General features: G+C 37.9%; 1 protein-coding gene across 3 annotated transcripts in view; it reads right to left on the reverse strand.

Annotated features, from left to right (window-relative positions):
- The window catches only part of ctdp1 (CTD (carboxy-terminal domain, RNA polymerase II, polypeptide A) phosphatase, subunit 1), a 147,193-nt gene that overhangs the window by 111,432 nt on the left and 16,352 nt on the right, over positions 1-19,409 (reverse strand). For all 3 annotated transcript variants that reach the window (XM_052136373.1, XM_052136370.1, XM_052136371.1), the window contains exons 7-10: positions 17,589-17,761; positions 15,062-16,021; positions 3,430-3,568; positions 2,625-2,846 (exon numbers count right to left, since the gene is read on the reverse strand). In XM_052136373.1, the coding sequence (XP_051992333.1) occupies positions 2,625-2,846; positions 3,430-3,568; positions 15,062-16,021; positions 17,589-17,761 (1,494 nt within the window). The remainder of the gene's footprint in view (positions 1-2,624; positions 2,847-3,429; positions 3,569-15,061; positions 16,022-17,588; positions 17,762-19,409) is intronic.

Genomic DNA, 19,409 nt, shown 5'->3' on the forward strand with positions numbered 1-19,409 from the left:
CACGAAGCTCCCGTTCCACCACATCCCAAAGATGCTCTATTGGGTTGAGATCTAGTGAATGTGGGGGCCATTTTAGTACAGTGAACTCATTGTCATGTTCAAGAAACCAATTTGAAATGATTCGAGCTTTGTGACATGGTGCATTATCCTGCTGGAAGTAGCCATCAGAGGATGGGTACATGGTGGCCATAAAGGGATGGACATGGTCAGAAACAATGCTCAGGTAGGCCGTGGCATTTAAACGATGCCCAATTGGCACTAAGGGGCCTGAAGTGTGCCAAGAAAACATCCCCCACACCATTACACCACCACCACCAGCCTGCACAGTGGTAACAAGGCATGATGGATCCATGTTCTCATTCTGTTTACGCCAAATTCTGACTCTACCATCTGAATGTCTCAACAGAAATACACCCCTAAATGCATTGAAGCAACTGCCATGTGATTGGTTGATTAGATAATTGCATTAATGAGAAATTGAACAGGTGTTCCTAATAATCCTTTAGGTGAGTGTATATAAAACTATAATATATAATTATATATATAGATCAGTGCTCTATTCTGTTTATGTAAACGTATGTCCACTTTAAGTGAAAATTATTGTGCAAGACAACAGAGCAAAACAGCAGTAATTGAACTAAATCCAACCTCAACTGTAAACGACAGATGTATCCTCAAGTGAAGAACAAGTGTAATGTAATTGCTATACACATCATATTGGACCGCTTTCTATTTAACTACAAGTGACAGGTTTCTCTTCAAGAACAAAAGTTGCTAAACTTTCTGACAGTCTCTCCTGTCTGAAAGCTCATCAAGAACATGAGATGCTGCACTGAACAGTCTCTCACGCTCTTTGCTGGTGCTTGGGCAGATAAAAACCTGTGCGCAATCCGTCCAAGCAAAGGAAAGCGGTCTTTGTTTATGCGACCGTAGTCAAGGGTATTGTCACTTCTGGCAATGGGTAGTTAAATGGGTAGCTAAATACATCTCAAGTTGTGTTGTAGCTGCGCTAGTTGTGGCACTGCTGTGGATCGGGGCACATTCCTGTAGAATCTCTTGCTTTACTCTGTGTGTGTGTATATATATATATATATATCTTGAAATTTCTGCTGAACAAACACGGCAGATCGCAAATTTTATGTCCTTATCAGAAACTTTTAAGAATTTCCACACCGCTGACATGATCGGCCTTTGTTTGGCAGCACCGTGATAAGGGCTAGATCGATCCAGAGCGAAAATTTCCGGCGGCCGAAATTTCGGTGCATCCCTATCCATTATAACGGCACATACATGACAGTGGATAGGATATGACTGATCTTTTGACTCAAATGCAAGGCTGGTCAAACAAAAGATTTATTGGGTAAACATTCTACCTGTCAATCAACCATTGCGCTAAAACAAGATTTTTCAACTTTATAGGAAATAAACATCCAATCAGAATATTTGAAAATGTGCATACAAACACGCACAAGTTCACAGAACCTTTTCAGTGTGCCTGATATGACAATAAAGAGTCACAGATGAGAAGCGCACACACATCTCTGATGCTCTAAAACAGGCACTCACTTTCACACATAGATTATATAATTGTAATTGATAGAAATGATGCACCGGTTTTGTAGCATTTTCATTTTTTTTATTATACTTTTTTGCCCTTTATTATAATAAAGTACACAATAATAATGCAGTAACATACTAATGTAATACCTGATGTATGCAGTCATTAATTCAGAGACCCTCTCCTCAAAACCTGAACACAACTGGTCAAAATAGATGCATGTTAACCGGTGTTTATGGTGATGACGCCAGTAAATACACAACTTAATACTTCCAGGCACATGTGAAGTCAAACATTATGCACTAGGTCAGGGATGGGCAACTGACGGCCTGTGGGCCGTATAGGTATATTGCCCATCGGACAAGAATGAGGACTGATTTTAGTTCTTTGAAAAAAGGATTTTGTAAAGATCTCATTGCAGACTATGATGTTATTACAACCATTCACAAGAAGAGGTCATAGTTCTTAGCAAACCTGCTGATCACTGTAAAATTCTAGCATGCAACATCTTACACTTGTTCATAATTTTAAGGTAAATGGAGTTATTGATGATAATATTTAGATTTTAACTAATACCTATAAGCTGTTTCATGAGGTCTCTAGGTTAATGTTTTTCTTTTCTTTCTGTCAAAATGACAGACATCATTTGAAAATATCCATCAATGTTTTAAATAAAATCTGTTAATGACTTAGAATTATAGATTAACGCAACCCCTGCGCAGAGCGCGCATGTTTGAGTCAGACTGAAAGAGTGCACAAACTGTTTCTACAGTATCAATGCAACTGATGTTATTCGCACTCATGTTATGAAGTAGCCTAAAGACAGCTATATTCGTGTCTTTGTAGTTTATTCCTACTTTACATCCGTTGCCATTTCTTTCTCCTCTATAATGGCACAATACTGCAAATTACCGTAAATGCTCTAGAAAATAGGCACCTCAAAATGTATGCATATGCAATAATTTTTTAAGATGACAACTTGCCAGGCACAAAACAATCCAACTCATGGGCTGGTGGTTGAGCACCATGGATGTATACCATTAAGAGGCAGCAGATTATTAAGTACCTGAGATCTCCCTGTGCAGGTAGAGATGAGGATGATCCATGCGACTGAAGATAAGAGGGCGGACGGGAAGCCTGTGGTCCTCTGCGGATGAGTTTGCCGGTGACATGGTCATATGTCCGCATCTCTGGCACTGGCGAGGGCTTGTGCTGAACGGGAGGGGGTGGGAACAGAGGCCTGGTGATGGATACCTGGACATCTGGAAACGTGGTAGGACTGCTGCTCCTAGATGACAGTAAGAATGAGTTTATCCTCTAAACAACCTAAAGGGATAATTCACCCAAAAATAGCAATTCTGTCGTCATTTACTGACCCTCCTGTCGTTCAGGGCCAACCCTAAGGATTTTTTCAGGGTTCGTACACATTTTGACTAGTAAGTGCTCTAAACGTGGCTTTAAAAATGTGTCCAAAGCTAAATAATGTTTAAACAAATTTAAATACAATTTGTCCCAAAACTGTCTCACATTTATAATTTGCAAGATAGCGGTATTAGACCTTTAGGCCTTATGTAACCCCTTATTGTCAAGCCCGGTCAATCCAGACCTGTAGTTGAAATTCTAAAGACAGTGCTGGTCTTTTTCCATAGGACTAGAACATTCATACCTCAAAAAAGCCCCACAAAAAATAAAAAATCATACAAGTTTTCCATATGACTTACATGCAAAAAAATCAAGTCAGTCAAGAAAGAAAAGAAAAAAGAAAATAAACCGAGTAAGTCGAATTTTATTGCATGAGCATAAAAAAGGATGAAAGATGAAAAAGAGAGAGAGAAAGAGAGAGAGAGGGAAAGAGAGAGATAGATGAATACCTGAGTGATTTGCTATTGTCTTTGAGAGGAAAGAGTTGTTCCTCGACTCGCTCCCAGCGCTCCAGGCAGCCCCACAGCCAATCAGGATTCACCACATGAAGATGTTTACAGCCTTGAGCTTGACGCACTTTCTCAGTGCCTAAGAGATATAAGCGCATACACACATTAACAATTTCGCAAATATATCATATTCCGTAACCAGGAGGGTAACTTTTGAAATGTATTCCACTACAGATTACAGAATACATTAGGGTTGGGCGATGTCCCCTAAATTGGCAGTTGACAATGTTGACAGTAAAACATCGTGATGGACGATGATATCGTCAGTGGGGTGGGGTGGGGTGGGTCTGGGGGTTATATAATTTCATATAATTTTCAAAAATTATATGAAAAATTATAATTTCGTTATTTTACTAACCCAACTAATGACTCGTCGGCGCTTTATCAGTAGGTTGCACGACACGTAAGCATTTTGTTTTTAGCTTTCACTTAAGAAGAGTTGTGCACTTTTTATTTTAATATATCTCTTTACATAAATACTATTTTCCACTTAAAAACTATAATTTCGTTATTTTACTATCCCAACTGACTCATCCGCGCTTTCCAATAGGTTGCACGTAAGGGGGAAAAATATTTCTTCCACTTAAGAAGAGTTGTGCACTTTTAAGCACTTTTTATTTTAATATATCTCTTTATATAGATATATTTTTTTCTACTGAAAAACTATAATTTCGTTATTTTACTAGCCAAACTAATTAGTAGCCTACTCATCCGGGCTTTTTAATATATTGCACGTAAGAAAAAAAAGTAGCTTCCTTCCACAGAGTTGATACAATAGCGTTGGTTGCTAAAAAGGGTACTTCGCCTATATGGCAATTTTTTGGATTTAGACCTGATGAGAGTGGACAGCCAAGGGACCCGTCCGAAGTTTTGTGCAAGATCTGCTCATGTGTGATCCGCGCAAAAGATGGGCAGACGACCAATCTGCATTTTTCGCCATCCGTTGGGGAGCTATTCGATTTTGCATATTATTTTTTAAACGTTCATTTGTGTAGTTCATATGACCACTTTACAATATTTCAATAACATAATTTATTGTGTAGCCTGTGCTGAAGTTAATTGTGCTGCTAATAATAAGTGACATGTTAATGCCGAATTTCGGTCTGAGTGTTGTTCCCGTTTTCTTGTTCTTCTATGTTTTAATAAATGTGTGTTATTCATATTCACCTTATTTCTTTCATTTGATTTGACATTATGAATTTATGGCCAAGGAAATTTTTCTTTAAAAGTATTAACCAGACAAAAGTTATTTGACATTCGCTGATCTGGGTTTATCTTAAACTAAAATTGTATTCAGTGTATACAAGAGCTATGTGACAATGAGCAAGATTTTCTGAGACACTATAACTACTAATAATTAACTAATAAAGGCTATTTTCTTGTAGCCTACAACATAAAATATTTTAATCTAAATGTACAGTGTAAGACATGTAAAAAAATGACAAGAAGCTAACAATGTCAAGATCAATATTTGTGTAGCCTGCCTGACACGGTATTTTCACAGACTAAGACGTCACGTCTCTGGCATATACTACAGTATTTAAAATAGCATATATGCATTAGCTATATTCTCAATTTAATTTACAAAGCAATCCCTGCAAAGTTTTTAGGTTAACTATAGAAGAGACTAGGATTAGTGAGTCACACTAGCAAGACTCGCAAAAGGGGGCGTGGCATCACAATGGTGGCTCTACATCGTGATGTTGGTCAGCCATCACGATGGACGATGATATCGTCCATCGGCACAACCCTAGAATACATGCTGTAAAATGTCATTTGTAATGTATTTCATTAGATTGATATATAGACTCCTGTAACACCAAGGGGTTTCCTTTAAAGAGCTCAGGCTACGTTTATTCCACAATGAGAGTGCTTCTGTATTTACTTATAAAACGGAGTCTAATAATTTTCCTCACATGCAACTTCAATCCTTCTCTGTCATAGGTCATGAAGAGCTAACAAAACTTATCGAAACATCACAAGCCACAACATGTTTGTTAGATCCTATACCAACTAAGCTCTTAAAAGAGGTATCCCCTGTAATCTCAGAACCTCTTCTTAATATTATTAACTCCTTGCTATGCTTAGGACATGTCCAAAGAAACTTTAAAATGGCAGTTATCAAACCGCTTATTAAGAAGCCACAGGTTGATCCTGGAGAACTGGCTAATTATAGACCGATTTAAAATTTCCCGTTTATGTCAAAAATACTAGAAAAAGTTGTATCCTCCCAAATATGTTCATTTCTACAGAGAAATAGTATATACGAAGAATTTCAGTCAGGATTTAGGCCTCATCACAGTACAGAGACTGCACTTATCAGAGTAACAAATGACTTGCTCTTATCAACTGATCGCGGCTGCATTTCTCACATTCTCTCATTTCTAGTGCTTTTAGGTCTTAGTGCTGCATTCGACACGATAATCACAACATTCTCTTGAATAGGCTAGAGAATTATGTTGGCATTTGTGGAGTTGCATTAGTATGGTTTAGTTCATATTTAGCAGACAGCTACCACTTTGTCTATGTAAATGAGGAACTGTCAAACCAAACAAAAGTAAAATATGGAGTGCCAAAGGGATTAGTTTTAGGGCCTCTTCTTTTCTCCATGTATATGCTTTCCCTGGGAGATATTATCAGGAATCGTGGAATAAGTTTCCACTGCTATGCCGAAGATACACAACTTTATATTTCTTCAATACCTGACGAGATTTCACAATTCTCGAAATTAGCAGAGTGTATCAATGAAATAAAAGATTGGATGGCCAGAAATCTACTCAATCTACTCAATTCTGACAAAACAGAGGTACTAATTATTGGTCCAAAAAACTCCATAATTAATTTATATTAAATAATTAACAATATAATTTGACTCTCGATGGATGTACTGTTACATCATCTTCAACAGCGAAGAACATGGGTGTTATATTTGATACCAATCTGTCCTTTGAAAATCAATGTTTGTACAAATGCTCTCTGTTGATGATGCCGAAAAACAAATTCATGTGTTCATGATATCAAGACTAGATTATTGTAATGCATTACTGGGAGGATGTCCAGCAAGATCAATAAATAAACTTCAATTGGTTCAAAATGCAGCCGTCATATTTCTACAACCAAGAAATATGATCATATTAGACCCATTTTATCATCGTTAAATTTGCTACCTATTAAATTTTGTATTCATTTAAAAATTCTGTTAACTACATACAAAGCTTTGAACTCTCTACCACGCTATATTCAATTACGTTCATTACGATCACAAAATTCTGGCCTGTTAATAGTTCCTAGAATCCACAAAAGGAGGTAATTCCTTTTCCCGTTTGGATCATAAACTATGGAATAGTCTCCCTTACAATGTTCAGACACACACTCTGTTTAAGTCTAAACTAAAGACTCATCTATTCAGCCAGGCATACACCTAATTTATCCATCAACTCACAGTTAGTCTGCTTTAGTTAGGTCTGCTGGAACCAGAAATATTTATCATAATCTATAACTCTGCAATAAATTGAATGGCATCTTCGCTAATATTTTTCTATTTGTTTCTATGTCTCACCTCGATATTCATATCCCGAGGTAACCACAGCCGTCCAGATGCAGCTCCATTCCTGCCTCGTGTTGGACTCCATTGCTACATGTCACTGAGTGATGATGACTAAATGCAGCCTGTGCCAGCCAGACATAACGTCAGTCTATTACGATGGACTACAGAGGATGAACTGATGCCAACTCCAACCATAAGACATCGGATACTTCATATGCCACTGCCTGAACCTTGGGATAGACTAAACCTCACCGAAATTACCTGCTGGTTGAACTATGATGCACCTCACTGATCTCTGCCTGCATCACCTCGGTCTAATGAAGGACTACAGTCTTATAATGGAATACAAAGACTATAATTGCCAACAACAAAAGCCTTCATCAGCCAACTAACAAAGGACAATGCATCTATGTGAACTTCTGCAGTTAATCCAGGATGAATTTCAAAGTCATTAATCTTACACTTCTTAAAAAATCTTTGTTTAAACACAAGTCAAAAATTTTTAATCTTGACTTGCTCTGCACACAAATAACTAATGTTGTCATTAATGTTGTTTAGCCAGAGAACTGGCCCCCACATTGAGTCTGAATTCTACCAAGGTTATTTTTCTCCATTAACCAACATCTTATGGAGTTATGTGTTCCTTGTCACAGTCGCCTTCAGCTTGCTCACACTGGGGTTATTAATAAAATTATTATTTAATTACTTGTTTTTATACACCATTCACAATAAAATTTAATCAAACTACACAATGATGACTAAGACATTAAAGATATTTTACCGTTTCATTTTCTGTTAATGCATGATTTTCTGTAAAGCTGCTTTGAAACGATGTGTTGTGCAAAGCACTATACAAATAAAAATGACTTGACTAATACAAAGCGATAGCAGTTCTTCGGCTTTTTGGTTCCTCTTCCTCGCATTAGCTGTTGGATATTAAACCGGTCTTATGGTCGCTGTGTTTGGCAAAGGTGGGTGCTGATGGAGCAAGAGAGGGACTGTAACATTTAAAATGAAAGTGTGGTGACACTGGAGTGTGGAAATGTTTGTAGAACTTAATGGTGGTCAATTATACAGCACTTGAGCATACTTAGGTTTTCACTTGATTGTCCAAGTTTGATTCTCTGTGCCAGCTTCTGAGGGGGTGGATAGTGCTGAGATGTATCCAGGGGAACAATAGACTCATCTAAGTGAATTTTGTTGATCTCTAAACTAGAGATTTACACATTAATTAGTCAGTCAATCATCAGGTTTTTAAAGGAATAATTCACCCAAAAATTTACATTTGCTCATAATTTACTCACCCTCAGGCCATCCAAGATGTATCAGTTTTTTTTCCATCAAAACAGAATTTAAGATTTTTAGGATTTCATTTCAGCCCGCCTCCTTTAAACAATGCAAGTGAATGTATGTGAATTTGATAATCCAAAATGCATATTTAGGGTGCATCAAAATAATCCCAGTCAACAAACAAAGTTCTTCTGAAGCCAAACGAAGCGATTGATTATTTTTAGAAACAAAACAATTCTTATATATATATATATATATATATATATATATATATATATATATATATATATTTGAACTACAAATGTTCGACTATGTACATCTCTGAGGCACGCTCATGAGAGGAATGACGTAAGCTTGTTAGTAAGAGAATGCGCACTGTACAAAAGTTTAAATGTCTTTGCTGTAGATTTGTATAAGTGTATTGTTCAAAATGGTCGTTTGGTGTGTGTATCCTGGATGCTTCCACCTTCAGAAACCCCAAAGAAAATGAACATCAGAAAAATATAAACTTTATTATATTTATACTATACATGATCATGAGCGATTGAAGCTCTTGCTTATCGCGCTGAACCTGGATATCAGTACACCCCTACATTCTCTCAAATATTGGAGTGTGTGTGCAGTGAACATTTTGCGGTTTGTGCGGTTTTTTCAGCGAACTCAGGTATGTGTGTGTAAAGCAGTCAATGGAAAAGAGGAGGCGAGAACCGGCTTGACGATATAAATAATAGTTTTAATGATAAACTTAAAAAGACACAAACACACACATGAGGGACATGTCCATAAACAATCTCTCTCTCCCGCACAATCCTCCGCAGTCAGCCTTTATCCCTCTCGGAGGCTTGATTAGCCTGATAAGGGACCGGGTGTGTAGAATCACGACCCGGCCCCGAACTCCGCCCTGCCACAGTGTGAATATGTTGTCATTGTCACGCCTACCTCGGGCTCTGCACCTCCCTCAGTCTTACCTCTCATGAGTGTGAGTAACATAGATGTATGGAAGTGAAAAAGTATATAAGTTTTGTTTTGTTTAGAAAATAATAAATCCTTTGGGTTCAAAATAACTTTATTTGTCAACTGGAGTCATGTAGATTATTCTGATGCACCCTAATTCACTTGCATTGTTTAAAGGAGGAGGCCTGAAATTAAATCCTAAAAATCTTAAATTCTGTTTTGATGAAGAAAGAAACTGATGGTCTGAGTAAATTATCAGCAAATTTTCATTTATGGGTGAACTATTCCTTTAACATCGGATTTATCAGTAAAAGACCTGTGCAAAATGGCTTGGCCACTTGTGCAAACCTCCTGAAATTATATGAACATATATTGTAAAATGTACTTTGTTTTCTGGATTAACCATCATCCACACATTAATAATTCTGAAAACTGAGGTCTAGGTAGCTCAGCAAATCAATACGCTGACTACCACACCTGGAGTCGAACGTTCGAATCCAGGGTGTACTGAGTGACTCCAGTTAGACTTCTTAAGCAACCAACTGGACCGGTTGTTAGACCGGTGGGTAGAGTCACATTGGGTTAACCTCCTTGTGGTTGCTATAATGTGGTTCTCGTTCTCGGTGGGGCACATGGTGAGTTGTGCGTGGATGCCATGGAGAATAGCGTGAGCCTCCACACGTGCTAGGTCTACGCGCTCAACAAGCCAGGTGATAAGATGCGCATATTGACTGTCTCAGAATCTTAGACTGTCAAAGATTCATCCTCCGCAACCCAGATTGAGGTGAGTCACTACAGTATGCCACCATGAGGACTCAAAATTGGGGAGGAGAAAAAAAAAAAATGGAAAAAGTGTATAATCTATGTGACTATATGCAACATTTTGACTAAGTCTACCAGACAGGGAAATTTGAGGGAAAATGCCCATTAGCACAACAGATATGTGTCTGAAATGGCTTTTGTGTTGTGCGAGAGAACCCATGGTGTGTGTGAGGTCTGTGGAAGCATTTTGCTGCTGTATTGGCTGTAAATACGCTGCTCACAGTAAAAACACGGCGGTCTCTCAGTAAGTATTTACTGTAGCTGGCTTTACAGTTTAGTTCTATTATTATGATCATCATATGCCTTAAAGGAAGAGTTCACCAAAAAATTCTTAGAAGAATATCTCCACTCTGTAGGTACATAAAATGCAAGTGAAACTTTGAAGCTCCAACAACCACATAAACTGCAATTACTACAATTGTAGGATCTAACTGAGACCTGAGTAACCTCTGTCGGGTTGCTTTATTAAGAGCCTATGCATATATTCTGCTACCAGTGTTATCCACTCAAACAGCTGAACTAGAGGTGGGCTTGAGTACTCGAGTACTCAGAAGTGACAGCAATTATCGATCATGAAAACAATGATCGATCATGAAAATCTGTGACGTGACTTTTCACTATATTCAAAATTAAAATGATTGCAAACAGCTATATCCAAACATGCCAAAGATGGGCTTTATTTTAAATTAAAAAATTGATTACGTTGTGATTTTCAGCGGTACCTTGATTGTCGACAGAGACATTTCATAGCAACCAAACTACTAAAAGATTTTGCAATGCTAGCATTTGTTCTACAGGTTTACGATAATCAAAAGCAAGTTTAATCCACTGTGTTTTCAACATTTGTCTCTGCACACATTTGCTAAACAAGTTTACTGTCATATTATGTGGAAACTTTGACTCAATAATGTACTACTGTTTAATGAAAGTGAATGTTTATCATTTACTGTAAATCTCCACTCTGCTTACATTTAATATATAATTTACCGTCTATAAATGTAATTGATGTTAACAAATTATACATGTTGTCAAAGGTCTATGGGTTCAACATTGATATCCGATCTCTGTTTCACGATAGCAATGCTCCAGAAACAGCAATTTAGTTATTTGTACCAGGAGTGCAAATGAAAACATGCAATATCAAAACTGGACTTCATACCTTTTTTATGAAAACATGATCGCCAGATGAATCCAGTTCAACACACTTCGGTCAATTGTCCATGTCAAGCATTCATTGAAAAACATCCAATAGCACTTTTTGTCCATAAAAGTGATACATCTGAGAAATATTGATATATTCTCCATTGTTTACATGAGATCTCGCCTGAAAGATTTACCCTTCGTCATCGTTATTTAACAAACTATGCAATCTGAGCAGCATTCATGTTGTAAAACGGTATATTATCTTAATAATATCTTATATATTAGAGTCTCATAAACAAAATGAGCCTGTCTCCAAAATCTATTTTTAAAAATGCGGTGTAGTTTTATTCAGAATAGCAGAGCAGTGCCGTCAGATTTTGTGTCATCTTGAAAGGTGGAGCCTTATTTTTACGCTGTACACAGGCAGCGATTTTACAGAGAAAAAAAGCTGCAGGAACCTCATTTTTTGTTAGATCATCTTCAAATTTGAAACATAAGTTCTTTAGAGAACATTGTATTTCTGGGTTGTCTTGGCACTTTTATTATTGTTTTTTGAAAAATGTATGTCCGTAATAGTTTTTAAAATGTAATAACTTATTATTGGGTTCCAAAAATAATGATTAAAAGTGGGCAGAGAACATCACAAAGTCGACAAAACTTGGTACACAGTGAACAGATACAATGTGAAGATGATGCAAATCTTTTTTTCCCCCTCTATATTAAACAGTTTTTTATTTATTTAAACTGGTTCTTTTTAAGAGGACTGAAGTGTGAACACCCTTTCTTGAACATTTTTTTTTTATTATTGGAATTGGAGTATGTTTGCCCACTACTTAATTTTGGTCAAAAGGAAACTAGTTTGTTTTTTTATGTAATTAATCATATTTCAGTTCAAATCGCAACAGCAAAAAATTTTCAAAATAGTCGCAATACGATTTGTCCAAATTGTTCAGCCCTAGTCAGTATGACCTATTAAACTGATACAGTTTCAGCAGTCTGGCAACAAATACACTTTTTGAGCACTTCAACAGTGTTCCCTTTTTACCAAACAAATGTGCCATTGTTCACTTGAATCTAATAAAATGCAAATTATATAAACACACTATTGTATGTAGGCCAAAGACCATCTGGACCAACTGTTTGCCTAGAAGACATTCACAGGTGTGTTTGATCCTTTGATCTACACACACACCACCAGGACAAAACTGGCAGTAGTATCTCTCTCCAGCAGAACACCAGTGGTTGTCTACTGATGAGTCATGACTCATGACCAAAAAATGTATCTGTTCTTATAGGGTCACAAACCACATTGAAGAAACAATGTTAAATGCACATAATAAAATGCAACTAACCATATAATCAGGCATAGTTAGGATAGTCAAATAAACAGTCTCATCAAGAGAAAACTCTTCCCATATCTTTTGTTGATGACATTGAATTTTCAATCAAACTCAACAGTATTATGGTGCAGGAGCCAAATTAATAGGGCTGTAAACCACAAGTTTCATCATGGTACGAGATGTTATACTGATTCTCAAAGTCTGCCATGATCCGATTTCAATTCAGGGGCCTGCAAATGATAATACAATATTATGTGCCTATTTTACACAATCAATTACCTTTCATTTTTTCACAAATGAAACCAAAATATAATTTGAATATTTTATTGAGCCCTCTGAAAAGTACAAATCCAGTATCCACATTGGGACATCCACAAAAAAACAAGGTATTCAGTTGTTGAAAACATTTATACAGATAAATAAATAATATAAAATCTAAAGCCACACACACAAGCGATTATCATTTGTTTGATGAGAGTTCTTTGCCTTGTGGAATGAGGTAAACACTATAAAGTGACAATTTGTCATCTCTACAACAGTCAAGCAAGTCTTTCAATCCAAAATATTTACATTCCCATGACAGGAGACTATGTGCTATCCGTGTTTTTTCTTGTCTATAACTTCCAAAGTTGTATTGAAAAATAAAAAAGTTCAAGTTTGCTGTGATAAATTTAAGTATGTGTGTTGATGTGAAGTTTTGTAATAGATACTGGTGCAGGGCAGGTGTTTTCTCTTTCCCTTGTCAGCACTGTTCTGAATCTCTGGGCTATCTAGCCGTTTAACATGGTTGAACTGCTCCATAGTGCATTCAAATAGAAAAATCTCAGAATTAAAATGTAATGTATGCACCACAATATCAAGGGAATATTTAACCCTAAAAAAAGTTACTCAGAGGTCCTTAGATGACAAAAATGTGCACATCAAAAAACTGCCAAAATAATATTATATACAAATATTATTTTCGACTTTCACTTACTCACTAACCTAAATCAGTCCTGATCATAACTACCAAATATAAATATTCATTCATTTTCAGGATTTTAACCCTTTAAACACCAGTTTGTTTACATAATGCCACTGTTGTTGTTTTTACACACACACACACACACACACACACACACACACACACACATACACACTTCTCAATACACACATACAAAACGCATTCTGACATCCATACCAACTCACCCACACAATTTTAGCTGCATCATTTATTCAATTGGACTCTATAATACAACAAACAGAAAATAAGAAAATAATCTATTTGCTCCATAGGCTAAACATTAGAAAATGGTGCCATCTGGTGGAAAAAAATTCAAATTAACATTTTGAAGCCAATTAGCATTAGCAATATGAGTGAAGCAGAACCCACTTTGAAGTGACCTGGAACAAATATGTGATGTGTTGAAGTGATAATCATTTCACTACAGCTGTTGTTTGTGTTGACCTCTCTGATTAGCAGAGACAAAGTCCATCTCCGCTCTACATCCAGTGTATACAGCACTACTCAGTCGAGTCAAATACAGCTCTTGAATGATTACCAATCAACCTCTCGTAGAGAACTGCTCAACAAATTTACAAAGGGATCAAAATAAGAGTCACACCCTCATATAGAGCCATTGCTTAATAGTGTTTAACAATGACAGCTTAAACCACAAAGACGACTGAGCCTAATTCAACAAATCAGCAGTTAAATCTGTCAAGATATCTAGAAGCAAACATATCTCTTTCCAAATACAGTTCACACATCAAAGATCTTCTTTCAATTATCCATTACAGAATGGACTTTTCATTCCTGTCTGAGGAGGGAACACAGTGGTTGACCGATATGAGTTTATTTATTTTTTGAAATGGCCAATTCCGATGGCAGTTTCTTTTGGTTTCCATTTAGTCATCCAATTTTAGCCATTTTTGCACATTAAGAAACTGTTAATATATTAGGTAGAAGGAACTAACAAAAGTGCGCACAGTAGTTCAGCAACCACGGATGACAGGTACACATTAGAAATCACATTTTATCACAAAAAACAAAAACTTATTGTACATACAGTGCACAGCAGTGTTTCCTGCACCGCTATTCAGCAGTGGTGTGCCAACACTACAAAATGTCCAGCACCATGGCAAAAGAAGATACCAAAGTTGTGAGCTTGCAGTCTGAATTTAATCTGATGAGATCAAATTAGCACGTGCCACAAAATAATGCAAAAACAACACTTCTTTCTAATGTATTGTGTAAGGCTGAACACTTTCTGATTGATACTCAATGAACTTAAGTGAATATTAAACTGTAAACATACGCAGGACAGTTTAAATGAGAAGTATTACACAATCTACTTCTTCAAACAGATCACATGCACATTTTATGTAAGCCACACGTCAAGCATTTGTTTTAAATTAGTGACATTGGATATTTTTTATAACATGTGGATAACAACGTAACATTTTTATTAAATGTGTATAAGCATGCACAACTCACCTGCTCGTGCAGCAATAAGGTGGGTGGTGCGGTCGGGGTCTTTGGCATTGAGCACCAGGGACTTGCCAAGCTTGGCTCCCAGCGCCTTGACATGGTACCACTCTCGTGTGCGCTCCATTGGGTAGTTGGTGGGATAGAGGCCACTGAAGACTATCGTGGTGCCCGCCAGCGTGCGACCCTTCAGCTCGGGGGCGATCTTCCGGATGTCGGGACTCTCGGAGCAATCCTTCCTCAGGAAGGCCTCGTAGCGCGAGTAATACTCACTGTGGATGCGAACCAAAACTTCCTCCAAGTAAATGAGATGATCATCCTGATCCCTATCCTCCTCTTCCTCATCATCCTCATACTCCATGCTGTGATCTAAAGACTCCTCCCCCATGGTGACACCTGACTGCTCGCTGTTTTGAGATTCCGTTTCCGCTTCTTTCTTATCAGAACAGCCGTTGCCCAAATCAACGAGACCTTCCGGATCCGTGTCAGGAATTTCGTCCCCTTCTGTCCTCTGTTTTATAGCTTCCCCATCATCCTCTTTGTTTTTACACTCCTCCGTTTTTGTTGGTTTGGATTTCATGGGGTCTACCAACTGCACTTCTCCATCGCTGTCCGATAATCCCGCTTTACCCTCATCATTGTCGCTGTCGCTCAACAGGTAAAAGTCCAGGTCATTGGCAGTGCCGTCCTTAGCTGCGTTTGGTACATCAGTCTCACCTGAGCTACTCGTCACACCTGAGCTGCCCTCCCCCTCTGCTTTCACATTACACTTGCCATCATTGGACTGTTCCCCTGTGGGGTGAGTCCTCTCATTGGTTGAGGCTCCCTGAGTTTTTTTGACAGAGGGGGATGACTCCTCATGCCCAGTTTTTTTGTCTTTGCTGGAATTCCTGAGGCCGTTTCTCTGTTCCTCTAGTTCGGATGTCCCAGATGATTCCACGTTCTCTGAAGGTCGCCCTGCCTGATTGCCTACAGCATGATAACAGCAGAGCAGAGCTGTCATTCGACATGATGTGCTCATTAATTGATTGAATTATTAATAATAAATCGCATATCAATATATGCTGAGAAAGCATATATAAAGATATATATTTTTTTAAATGATTATAAAAATAATATAAAATGGTTCAAATACATTACTGTGTCTGATTAGTTAAGCATTGATTAGACAATTAAAATATTTTGGCTTTAGAAGACAAAATATTGCTTGTTTTATTTCCATATCATTGAACATAAGCATATTATTGGCCAACTCAAGACAGCAATCCACTTTCAAAAGAGTTTGTCAGCCTCTCGCAGGACCCATTCTGTCAGTGGATTGAAAATGTTTGTCTATGTGGTATGTACACATGCATCAGATGAATACTCTTGGGAGTGCTATAAAAGCCTAATTTTAAGACATTGTGTCAAGTTAAATGTAGTTTGAAACTGCAAAAAAAGCATTTAGAGATCCCTGCATTTTATTGTGCTCTGTCCAGATGTCTTTGAAAACAAAATCACATCATCTGTAAACTGCTTCTTAATCAATTTTGAGCTGCTTGCCTGCTCTCGTTGGTTTGACAAGGCACGTTGTCTGTACAGCAATTTATTTTCTATTTCTATGGTAAAGCCCCAAGCTCAGGCTGTGCTGACTGCCCCGTGCTGAATACAGAACGCAAATATAGAAAGGCTTATTACTGAATTTGCATTCGGGGGGGTATTAGTTGCAGCAATATTTTCTGCATTATTTTTCAATACAAATATCCGCACTAAACGAATGCATTAAATCGACAGCCCTAGTTTTGTCATCAGTAATGTGCCTAACTTGACAGAATTGTATCTACACTGACCTTGAATTTCTTTCCGTTCATCGCACATTCAAGATGCATAATTTTTTTATTATATTTTTTTCCAATTCCCAATGTGCTCTAAATATTCTTGGTGGCATAGTGACTCGCCTCAATCTGTGTGAAGGAGGACAAATCTCAGTTGCCTCCGCATCTAAGACCGTCAATCCGCGCATCTTATCACGTGACTTGAGCGCGTTACCGCAGAGACATGGCGTGTGTGGAGGCTGACACTATTCACCGTGGCTTCCACGCACAACTCAACAAGTGCCCCACCAAGAGTGAAAACTACATTATAACGACCACGAGGAGGTTACCCCCAATGTGACTCTACCCAACCAAGCAACAGTGCCAATTGGTTGCTTAGGAAGCCTGACTGGAGTCACACAGCAGGCCCTGGATTCAAACTTATGACTCCAGGAGTGATAGTCAGCATCCTTACTTGCTGAGCTACCCAGGCCTCCGGTCAAGATGCATTTTTTTCAAGATGCGCTCCTGTGCCAGATTAAAAAAAAAAAAAAACAGCGAGATGAGCTGCAATGGGCAAAAACCCTTGTGGTGTGAGAGCCCCCTTAGGTAGCTGCCTACACCTAGCAGACTTAAAAGTTTTAACTTTTAATATTTAATGTAGCTCACATTGTTGGAACGGAGCTAATATCACTGATTCCATTTAGCGTTAACATTAAAGTCGGTGGGAAGGTAAACATTACCTGCACCTTTTCGGTCCATCTGGGCCTCTCGTGAGCCCGGCGGGGCGTTGATGTCCCCCGTGCCCTGGAAGTAGATGTATTTCTTCACTGCAATGAGGTTGGGGGCAAATTTCCATACATCCTCTCTATCGTCTATGATGCACACCATGGAGTCTCCGCACGGGAACAAATTTCTACAAGTGACAACAATGGACAATCAGGTGTCCAGTCTAAAAAATTACTAGAGTGCCACTGTCTCCTAAAATGAAACCTTTAGGAGCCAAATGAGGATTTTTAGATGCCAAATAACAAATTGTTATGAATCACTAGATATAGATGGATGTCAAAAAGTAACTTTTACATTTACATTTATGCATTTGGCAGACGCTTTTATCCAAAGCGACTTACAGTGCACTTATTACAGGGACAATCCCCAGAGCAAAATGGAGTTAAGTGCCTTGCTCAAAGACACGGTGGTGGTGACTGTGGGGATCGAACCAGCGACCTTCCGATTACCAGATTACCAGTTATGTGCTTTAGACCACTACACCACCACTTTTGAAGAACTGTTGTCCATGATTGCCAATGTTCGATTATGAGCTAGTGTGTAGAACTGATTCAAACTGATAAGTTCATTTAACTGAATTTAAGATCACTCAAAATCAGACATCATGGGTTGTGCGGTGTTCATTTTTACATTGCAGGAAACTGACATGCAATCTATTGCCCCATTCGCACTAATAATAATCTGATAAAACTGCATATAAAGTTTTCCTGTCTGCAAACAACTGCAATAAAATTGAAAATTATTCTTGCAAAATTCTATTTTTCATCACTTTTGGAACTATTTTAGTCACAGTCTGGAGCCCTGACAAATCCCATCTCAAAGATTTGTCTTGCACATTGCATGCATATTTAAAGGCAATTATATTAAGCAGGTGGTGGTTGGTTCTAACTAAATGAACAGCACCTTGGCACTGCCAGCTTTTGTCAAAACAAAGAAGTGAGTGTTTTGATGTTATCATTAGAGATATATAGGCTACAAGTGATCGACCGATATGGGTATTTTAATGGCCGAGGCCGATATCCAGACAGCAGGGTGGCCGATATAATGCCGTTATATCACACAATGTAATATAGTAAATAACATGTACATAAAGATTCTTTAAAAACAAAAAAAAAACTATATTTAGTAAAAGTTTCACACAAATTCTTAACACTGTAAAAATAATTTGAAAAACACTTTAAAAAATAAATAAATAAATAAATTCCAAATGGTAGATAGCAGTTTATTCTGGTTTCAATTTAGACATCCAATTTTAGCCATTTTTTTGGACAAAGAAATTGTTAATTGCAGCTGCCACATGGCACTCTCTCCCTCTCCCCCGAAGTGCCGCACACAGCTGCCCTAATCCCTGTCCTCGGCTGATTAGCCCGATTTGGGGTCGGGCATGCATAATCACGGCCCGGCCCTGCCCTCCTCCTCGTCATATTAATAAATTAGAAAGAAGACATAACAAAAGTGCACATGGTAGTTCAGCAACCACACATGGCATGTGGACATTAGAGATCACATTTTATCACAAAAGACCAAATCAGACTAATTGTTCATACGGTGCATTGAATATGACATTTACTGTACTTACAAAGCACATGGAGCACTTTTACATTAAAGTTGCTCTCACACACTAATGCATATCCAGCGAACAGCAATCTTCTGACAACTTAAAGTTTACTCATTCCTGATCACAACGTCATTCTTCATTCGTGGATCAGAGGAACTACGTTTTGATCCAGACCGATAGAACACGTGCTTGAGAGGAAGATATATAAGCGCTCCAC

Source organism: Xyrauchen texanus, chromosome 10 (assembly GCF_025860055.1).
Source record: "Xyrauchen texanus isolate HMW12.3.18 chromosome 10, RBS_HiC_50CHRs, whole genome shotgun sequence".
NCBI lineage: Eukaryota > Metazoa > Chordata > Actinopteri > Cypriniformes > Catostomidae > Xyrauchen > Xyrauchen texanus.